The sequence below is a fragment of the Camellia sinensis genome, chromosome 7 (assembly GCF_055761805.1).
Source record: "Camellia sinensis isolate YWXY chromosome 7, ASM5576180v1, whole genome shotgun sequence".
NCBI classification, from domain to species: domain Eukaryota; kingdom Viridiplantae; phylum Streptophyta; class Magnoliopsida; order Ericales; family Theaceae; genus Camellia; species Camellia sinensis.
In genome coordinates this window covers 17,202,452-17,212,835 of record NC_138967.1, presented here as the reverse complement: position 1 = coordinate 17,212,835, position 10,384 = coordinate 17,202,452, and the positions used below count along the sequence as shown (strand labels likewise).

The following is a 10,384-nucleotide window of genomic DNA, read 5'->3' as shown; positions in this document are numbered from 1 at the left end:
AATTTTAATAGATAAATTGTTTTACCATTGACTACAAAAAAAACACGTTTATTTACATATATTTTAATCTTTATCTTTTAATTTTTATACTGATAAAAATTGATGTTGTAGTTTGTTTACTCTTTTTTTTTAAGTTTGTTAATGTTTGTCGCCTATGTTAGAATCTAAGTCCATCCTCCCTGGTGATACCTATCCCATATAGAAGTGAGTCGTATTTTAAATTTTAAAATCTCTTTATCACATGACCCATTAATTAATAGAAGGAATTTAAAAAAAAGGCAATGATGGGTGGCTACAAGTTTTGTGATTCAAATGGTCCGAAAATGTCAAAACGACGTCGTTTTTGGTACAAAACAACTCTAAAAATGCCAAAACGACGTCGTTTTGACATTTTCAGACCATTTGAATAACAGAATTTGTAACCACCAAACATTTTTCTTAAAAAAATTATTAGTTTATATTTGCATTTTTTGCCCCCTTTAACCTACCTGCAAAGCAAATCTTGGATATTGAAAATTATTATCAACAAATCACAAATATCAATTACAAGACATCATCGAAAGTCAATTTAAAACGTCCTAGTTTTATGTCTTGACTTAGATTTGGACTCCTTACCCGTTAAGATTAAGGTTATGTTTGATTCACAAAACTAATAGTGAAATATTAATAACCTATTAAATTAGTATCGTATTCACTATCTAATTGGATTAATATCCATTGGATTAATAATCCCACCACTACCCCATTACTAATAATTCTACAAATTTGTTGGATTAATTATCCATTGGATTAATAATCCTAAACTAAAATGTTAAAACAAACATAGGATAATTAGGCTCACGGATTAATAATCTCAATCCCATGCTCTAATCCACCCAATCAAACACACCCTAAGGAAATGTTTGTTTGGGCGGACTGGATTAGCATTCCCATGACTAATAGTCCTAGGATTACGAATCCGTTGGATTATATATCCTATATTAACTAATAGTCAAGTTTAAAAAAATTAGTCCGTACTTCAATTGTTTAACCAAATATCGGATTAATAATTTTATTGGACTATTAATCCAATTCCAAACTCATGTCCACCCAAACAAACATGACCTAAAAGTACAAGTTGCTTAAATAACAATAATATAACGATAATCACATTTGTGTATTATAAAATATTTAACATTTCATATGTTATTATTACATTTATAACATATATCAGTGGAAAAACTCTTTAAACCAATGCAATAATAACATAGGAGATAGTAAACATTTGATAATACACAAATATGCTCATTGTAGAATTATTGCCTAAACGAAGGCTAACCAAATTGATGGCCTTCATGTTATCCACAAAATTCTTATTTCTCTATTTTAATTTAATCTTAGCCTAACGGTCGTCTCAAAATTCTCATATTTTGATAATTTTATCGCATTGAATTGCATTGAGGACAAAGAACAATAATTTTGAAAATATTCCCACCATATTGTATGATTGGATTTGCATTAAAGATAATAAACAAAACAAAACAAAACAAAACCAAAAAAAAAAAAAAAAAATTAGAGCAGAAGATCTCTTGCCCCACCCTTCAAAAATAGCATAGTACTATTTTATACTTATACCTTTGATCAATTGACCTTTTTTAATAAAAATTACATCCATCCTATTTTAATTAAAGTCTAATTAATCACTAATACAACCAATTCACGTAGTAGTATAAAGAAAATTTTAAGATGCAAATTTAAAAGCTACTACTTTTCACTTCTTTTTTTTTTTTTTTTTTCAGTCGGTAGAAGATCAATTACAAATATAAGAAAAATTATATCAAACTATACAATTACTATAATCTAACCATACATAGCTAGAACTGTGACCATCACCATAATAAAGAGCACATAATGAAAATAAATCAGGTTAATCACACTTTTAATAGTTGTAAATTGGCTCAATTTTCACTTAGATTCCTAATTTTTTTATTAAATAATTTGGTCCTTACATTTTAAGTCTAATTTCAATTTGGCCATTCTCTTCAAGTTAGAGGTTAAAATTAGACACTTGCCAATATTCTAAGATGTACATGTAGGACCAAATTATTAAAAATGAAACAATAAGAACCAAAGTTAACTTTTGGTTAAACTACAGGGTAAAAACGTATAATTGACCCAAATAAACAACTCAATAAAGCAAAGAAACATCTTATAAGGGAGAAATCATCTATCTTAACAATTTTCTTATGAATTGACAAAAATCCAAACAACTGTTGAATGAAGGTGTTTATTAGGATAATCAACCAGGTACAGAGTACAGGAATTAACATTGAAAACAATATGGATTATGCAGATTTCCCTGGAGACAAGCATGTTCATGTAAGCTTCAAACATTATTTTTCATGCATTGTTATTAGGAAACGTGTGTTCTTCAATACTGTGTTTAGTTCATAGATTTAGGTACAAATTTAAAATAAGACACAGAAAAAGTAAGTGAAATATTACTACATTTCACACCATTTTCCATTTCCCTTGCCCTTTCCCTTTCCCTTTCCCTTTCTCTTTCCAAATGCCTATCCAACTCCATCAACCAAATACTACCTAAATAACAATAAACTTTGAATAAGGAGAAAACCCAAACTTATCTGCCATACAGAAATGAATAAATGTTTACAAAATGCATAGCCATCATATGTTAAAAGACTAAAAACCTCCTAATCGAGTCAAGATGTAGTTCACCTCAAACTAAAACTAAGTTCAAGGTCATTACAGTTTCATTATGATAGAAAAGAGTTACTAGCTAAGTACAAATATACCCACCCCTATCCACATATACATAGAAAGGATAAAGACAAGTGCAGAAATAGCAATATAACAGACTGAGTTTCCAAATACCAAACCAATTCCAAAATTCTATTCCCATCACTTTCCATTATGTAAATAAATATGCGAAATACACATTTCTATTGCCTTACTGTTACCAGACCTCAAATGAAACATGGAAGAAAGCTTTTTCCTAAAGCATGGTTACCAGCACATGCACATGGCATGATCTAAGACAGCCACCAACCATGTTTCATTATCATGCAGACACAAGGCATCAAACACATCATCTCACATCAATCATTCTTTTCCAATAATGAACTAGAAATGGTTTCTAATCTTTTAACCTACTCAAATTGTTAACCACAATTCAAGATTCTCACAAGACAGATGGCACTTGTCTCCGTTTTATCCCACAATCTAAGGACTAAAAGGGTGTAAGACACTGGAAAAAAAACACAGCAAAAGCATCTCTCATGTGATGACATGACATCAGTGGTAGTACTAGTACCCCATGTCTTTTGTTAAGAACCTTTTTCTTAATTACTTTCCACATTCACCTAGTACTACAAGTTTAATCAACATTAGAAAGAGAACCTGTCCTTGACAAAGTCAAGTCAAGTCAAGAGTCAAGATGCAGATTAAAGATCAGTATTAAGGATTAACACACACAGATATCGCTACCATTAAAAGGTTAGTGATTACAAACCATTTAGAGAACATTTGAGATCAGGGTCATCATATCAGTGTTTCGCCATCTCCAGGTCAAGTCTATCGGTAATAGGCTTGCTGATAAGTTGGTGCAATGTTTCCATAGCCTCCATAAGGAGAGTAGTTCACTGGAGCTACTTGATAAGACCCAGCAAGGGGAGGGGCTGCTTCGGGTGAGTATGCATAAGGGTTGGTTGGAGGGCTTCTGCTGCCATACATGGCAGGACCAGCAGGATATGATGGAACGCCAACAGGGTATTGAGCATGTGACGGGGACCTGACATATGTGGGGGCCGCAGGGAAAGATGACACGTAAGCATTTGTCGAGCGGCCAGCCTTTGCTGGTGGCATTGGGCCACCATTGTTCACTCGTGTTCTTTTGTTGGCAGGGACAGCAGCTGGCTTTTTCTTCTCAGTCTTGGATTTCTCTAATTGGTCAAGGCGCTTCCTGAGATTTTCTGAAGGGAATTCAGCCTCAAGTTTGTACTCTTCAATGCACTTGATGACAGCCCGGAGTGCAGACTGCTCCTTGCGTGCAGCAAGATGCTGTGAAATAAAAAGAATTACCAGCGTTTTAGAGCATGTAACCCCTTTAATCAAAGAGAACAACATCAGGACCCTTTGGTAAGGAACAAGATCGAGCACCGTGAGGACATTTAATGCAAATAGGGAGATACAATGCATCTATTGTGAGGAATCCAAGAATCATAAATGCAAGTTCTCTCTCAACAGAGAAACTGTGCAGTGGAAAATATTTCTCCTCCCTTGCATGAACAACATATTATTAAATCATATTTTGAAATTTTTCAGGTAGTGGTGGATCAAGACTTGTTGCCAGGCAACAGGACATAGAAATTGCACACAGATTGAAAAAGATATGCTACTCAAAAAAATTAAACTAAATGTCCATGCACCACTATGAAGCACGGACACCTCTCCGAGGGCTCCGTACCAGTGTCGGACACGTGTCAGACACGCGGTGGACATGTGTCCGACACGCACTAGAGAGTGTCCAATTTTTTTTTATTTTTTTTTAAGCCGGACACGTCCAGGACACGTTATGGACACTTTCAGGACACGCACGGGGTCAATTTCAGAATTTACAACACATTTTTAGGGTCAATTTCAAAATTTACAAAATATTTTTGGGGTCAATCTGTAAAAAAACAAAAAATAACTTATGTTTGCCCTAAATTGATCTAAGAGCTTAGCAGAGAACAAAAAGAGAAAGAGAGAAGGCGAAGATAACAGAGGAGAAAGAGAACCCGGTCGCTCGTCCGTCGCTCGTCGTCGCTCCTCGGCCGTCACTCGTCGCTCGTAAGGTACACCTTCTTCTTCCTTCCTCAGCTTCGGTCTTCTTCCTTCTTCTTCTAGTCTTCGTCAGCCGATGTTTCTCTCTCTCTCTCTCTCTCTCTCTCTCTCTCTCTGTGTTTGGTCTTCTTCTGGGCTTCTTCCTTCTTCGGCTTCAGTCTTTTTTTTTTTTCATTTTATATTTTTTTTCCATCTATATCTTATTTCAGAATATATATATATATATATATATTTATATATATGTCTTTTTTCAGAATATATATATATATATATATTTTATTAGTTGTTGGTACATTGGATAATTTTATATTTTGTGGTTTGATTTTCATGCATTTTGTAACAAATGATGGTTGGTAGCTTCAAATGACATGTTATGTATTGATGGAATGTAATTTTATGTTATTTCAATGTTTTTTTAATTATTTTTTAATAATTTTATGACATATAATAAATAAAATTAATTATATATATTGAACGTGTCCTCAGCGTGTCGTGTCCCCCATTTTTTGAAAATTTGCGTGTCGGCGTGTCACGTGTCGTGTCGCGTGTCTGTGTCCGTGCTTCATAGATGCACCACTAGTACAGAAACATAGCAAATGTGTGTGTGTGTGTGTGTGTGTGTGTGTGTGTGTGTTGGGGGTTGAAGGCAGAGGCATATCACATGCAACACAAAGAAGAAAAAACTGGAAATGATATACGGAATTTGCTTTTGTAACATACAGTTATAGGCATATAAACCAATACAACAAAAAAAAAAAGTCATGAAGAACAAAATAAATAAATACCGTAGCTCGACCAGAATTGTTAGGATCCTCCAAAATGGAATCTGCAGCCTTTTTGGCATCATTTAGGAAAGCCTTCAGCAGTGGAACAGGGGGGAACTTGCCCTCAAGACCAACTTCGAAAGTAAAGTGGACCGCGTCAACCTGCTGTCCCCTGTTGATTAATTCTTCAATCATATCTGTACATAAGCATTCCAATTCAATCATAAATCCTCCAGTATTAACTTCTAGTTTTATCAAAAAAGTTCAATAAAGCATAAGAAACCAACAAAAAATCAGTTGTCCACCCAAAAACGCAAACAAAAAATCAATCAGAATCATATCTAGCTAAGATGCAAAAAATATCAAGGCCTGGACACGAAGTAAAACTCAGTGAGGAAGCAAATGCTCCCTAAGTAAACATTACATATGCAATGCAAACATCACGTGCAGATTGTCACAGAGGTTCAATTTAGTTTTCTGATTGCTTTTTAGATGACGTGTGAGCCATCAACTTCCCTAGGGCTTAATATGATTCAACCTCTCTGCTATCAGCTGAATTTCAAAGTTGGAAAAAAGTAAATTTAGAGAATTCAACCTAACGTGATAAGTAAGTTCACATTCTTCTTTGGCTCATCCTGTTCATGCAATCAAATATTTTTCATTCTGTTACTGTGATAGCTATGCACTTTTTTTTGTTCATGAGTGTTCTTATCTGCCACATGGATGGTTACTTTGAAGGGCTGAAATTCATTAAAAAGCTTGCTCAAGAAATAAAGGTGTCAATGGATGATTTTAAACCACAATACAGGGGATAATCTGGCTTTCTCCTTCGGACGTCAGGGAAAGCAATATTAAATAATTGTGTTCTAACTCAATATATTTGAGCTAGATTTTGTTGAAAGACTCTGATTCTATCAAGTGGTTTGCAAAATGGACAGTACTTGAGTCATCCCTACAAGGAGTGATACCACATTGAGAAGTTGTGAAGACATACCCTTCATTTTTCAAATAACCAGGCATGATTCATTATAACTTGAAGGTCATAGGCTTGAAGACCCAACTAATTAGGGACGGAAATAAGGTTGATTAAAAAAGATTCCTCTAACCCACCGCTTTCAAAACAGGTTCATGTGTTGAATATTAGGGGCATACCAAGCCAACAAAATTTTAAAAAAAGTGCATACAAGCAAAAAGACAAAAAGAAATGAATTAAGGTCAAAAGACAAATCAATTTATAGTACATGTGCAATGCATCACATAGAACACACGACGAAGAGGCAAACCTCTAAAATCTCTTGATCTAAATCCCCACATAAACAAACAAACATGTAGCAAGTGCCTTTAATTTTTATAGTAGTTCGCAAATTGGAGTGAAACCAAGTAAAACCTATTAAAGATAGGGCTGCAATCAAGCCAAGCCGAGTTGAGTTTTACTATGTTCGAGCTCGGCTCAATTTATTTTCGAAGTGTTCGAGCTCGGCTTGAGCTCGAAGTGAGCCAAAATATCTGAGCTCAAGCTTGGCTCACATAAAATTTATGCAAATCAGGCTTGGATCGTGATTGCTCATTGGCCAAGAGAAAACCAAAGAACACTAGAACCTACTTCACTTAAATAGAGATCTCTCTACCTTGAAATACATTTGTTATCGATGTGGGAAACAAACTATTTGAAACACGACTCAACAACGGAGTCGTTTGGCCACTGAGTGCGATTGCACTCTGCCATCCCACATCGCTCAAGCAAAGAAGCATACTAGTCTCAATGCTTATAAAATAGAGTTGTTTGCAGCCATTACTCAAGGAAAGCACAAGCTTACAAGCTTGTAATGATTGTTACTTGTAATATAAAAATAAAAATAAAAATAAAAATAAAAATCATGATCATTAATTATAAAGGAGTTTGAAATGTTTAAACATATATATATATATACCTAGCTCGCAACCCAAATCGAGTCAAGTATTATTGAGCTTGTGCTGGGCTCGTTTATTATATGAGCTTAAAATTCAAGCTCGAACTCGTTTATTTGGTAAGCGAACTGAGTTTGAACGAACTGAACTCGAGTTTGTTCATGAACAGCTCAGTTCATTTGCAACCTCAATTAAAGATCAGGCTTGCATTATGATAGAATACAGAGACAAAAATCATAACATAATATTGGATTTTCTATCTTATTCATTCCTACAAGGCATCAAAATTTGTGTGATTAAAACACAAAACCTTGTTTTTTTCAAAATGTGAGCTTTTTAAAAGTGTTGGGTATTTAAATCTTACTACCCTAAATGCATACATATGTCAAGTCCTTAGCAAAAAAAACAACACCATGCCTACTAATCAACAATAAGCAATGAAGATTTATGTTACATAGACTCTTCAAAATAAATCAAATACCTGTGTCAAACACCCAACACTCGGACAAGGATGTGAAATATGTGTCCAATACTTTCTATCAGACACTTCTTATATATTTATATTTAAGACTGTCTTATATATATATATATATATATATATATATATATTGTTATATAATTGCTATAAAACACCATTTTGATATTGTATGTTACATATCCATCATTTTATCTTACATAATATATTAAAAATATAAAAATACAACCTTTTTTTTCCCTAGTCCGTATACCCTTAAATTTGAGATTTAATGGGTCTGACCTCTAAAATTCGTGATTTAATGGGGCTGACCTCTAGATAAGCACCCATACCTGGGTCCATGTAACATAGATGAGGACAACTGATGAGGTGTGATTCAAAGTCCAGAGAGTTAGAAGATTGCTCCCACTAACCGAATTCATTGGCGTTGATCATCAGATCAGTGTTCAAATCCTCACTCCACTAAACCAGCTCAAGTCAAAGCTAAGAAACTAGTTCTGGATGTAACTAACAATTATGTGAACAAAACTCATACTAATAAGCATCTATGGACACATGAAAGTGGATTATTTCAACACAAACCAGTAATTGAAAACAATAAAACAACACAAGAAACATACCAGGCATTTTATCACCCAATCCCAGAGACACTGCAAGCTTGGGCATTTGCTTCCGCCAAGCTGAAGCAACAACAAGCTTCCTATACAAATCAACATCTTCCTTCTTAACAATCCCAAAAGTCACCAAATGCTGCAAAAAAGTATGCACATCAGGAGTCTTGACATTCTCAATTCCACCGCGCTGGTCCAAACTCGCCTTCCACGTCTCCGCTATCTCCTTCGCTCGTTCCTTCATTCTCGGCGTCACCAGAAGTCGCGAATTCCCCAAAATCGGATCGATCACAACTGGTATCAACGATTCCAGTATCAAAACACACGCCCAGCCCAAATCATTCACTCTCTCGCTCTTATCCTCTCTCTTATCCACCGGAAAAACCTCCGAAATCGCCTCCAACACGAACCTCGCTGGATCGATGGAATCAGCTAGGGCTAGAGGCATTTGAGTTCTCATTGAGTCCAATTCCTTCTTCCTCGCCGTCACGAACCTCCAAAACCCCTCGGCGTCCATTTTTGTACAGTAAAATCGAAGCTTCAACAACAAGCCCTCGGCATCATCAACTTCTTCGCCGTCGCCGACGCAGCAATTTTCATCGGGGGTGAGAGCGGCATTCTTGCGGTCCTGGATCTTGTCGAGTGCGATCGAGATGGAATCGTCGATGGAGGACTCGCGCTTCTCGAGGAATTGGAGGGACTCCTTGGTCTGGGAGTCTAGGGTTTCGATCTTGCGCTTCAGAGCGTCGGACTTTCTCTGGATGTTTTGTTCGAGTGATGAGAAATGATCGGAGAGCTCTTTCCATAGCAGAGTACAGCTCGTCATCAGAGAGGTTTGTCTCTGGAACTCGTCGAAGCTCGGCGGCGGCGGACGCTGGGTCAACTCGCCGAACTCGCCGCCGGGATCGGCGATTGAACCCATCGTGAGTCTACGACTTTCAAATTGTGAGAGAGAAGAACAAGTATCGAAGAAGCCCTATAAATTGAAGAGGGAGATAGAGAGAGAAGTGTGTGGTCGGCGATAAAGCAAAGTTGAAGGAAGGAAGAAGGCGGAGTGATGACGTGGCTCGATTGATGGCGTCTGCTCCGTCCTGTATGGTGCTAATGTGCGCGGGGGTTGTGATGGTGCGTAGGATGAGAGAGAGAGAGCAATAGATCCGTACAAGTACAAACGGTATGGTCTGGAATTTGTTTTTTTCAAGGAATAATTGATTAAATATGCTGGAATTTGTTTTTTTTCAAGGTATAACTAATTAATTATGGTTAATCTCACACTATGGTCTGGTTTAGATAGTTACGCTTGGTTTGAGTTTAGCTTTTTAATTTTTTTTTTTTGATTATTTTAGTTTGTGATTAAAAAATTTGGTTGGGAAAAGATTTTCGACTTTTTAAATTTTTTTTTGAGATAAATAATATAATGATTATTAATTGGATGTGATGTTTTGTCTTATTAAGACTAAAAAACTTATTTTATTTTTTATGACTATTTTAGCCCCAAACTCACTCAAACCCACTTCCCAAATAATGGCTTAGGCCTCGTTTGGCAACAGGACGATTTAGCCAAAATGTCAAAAAGTTATTAAAAAAATCAAAAACCCAACAACTCATACTAAAAAGTCAAATATTCTCTTTTCTCTCTACTTTTTGCACATCTTTTCATAATAAATCAAAAAGTCATCCCAAACATACTAGTTTTTTTTAGCTCATATTTTAGCCAAATAACTAAAAAGTTACTAAATTAGCCTGTTCCCAAATGAGGCCTTAGTTATTTTAGAAAGTTATTTGATTTTTTTGATTATTTT

At 35.6% G+C, this 10,384-nt stretch overlaps 1 protein-coding gene across 1 annotated transcript; it reads right to left on the bottom strand.

Annotated features, from left to right (window-relative positions):
- Positions 1-3,321: 3,321 nt before the first annotated feature.
- LOC114268579 (FRIGIDA-like protein 4a) lies at positions 3,322-9,843 on the bottom strand. The gene is made up of 3 exons (XM_082877538.1): positions 8,592-9,843; positions 5,610-5,785; positions 3,322-4,059 (listed from the first exon to the last, which is right to left on the bottom strand). Exons 1-3 carry the CDS (start codon positions 9,502-9,504, stop codon positions 3,574-3,576), a joined length of 1,575 nt encoding a protein of 524 aa, XP_082733664.1. The 5' UTR covers positions 9,505-9,843; the 3' UTR covers positions 3,322-3,573.
- Positions 9,844-10,384: the final 541 nt, after the last annotated feature.

Coding starts and splice junctions, on each gene's coding strand:
- LOC114268579 (XM_082877538.1), bottom strand. CDS start 9,504: ATGGGTTCAATCGCCGATCCCGGCGGCGAGTTCGGCGAGTTGACCCAG. Junction 5,786..8,591: donor ATTGGGTGATAAAATGCCTG/GTATGTTTCTTG, acceptor GCTTATGTACAG/ATATGATTGAAGAATTAATC. Junction 4,060..5,609: donor ACAATTCTGGTCGAGCTACG/GTATTTATTTAT, acceptor TTTATTTCACAG/CATCTTGCTGCACGCAAGGA.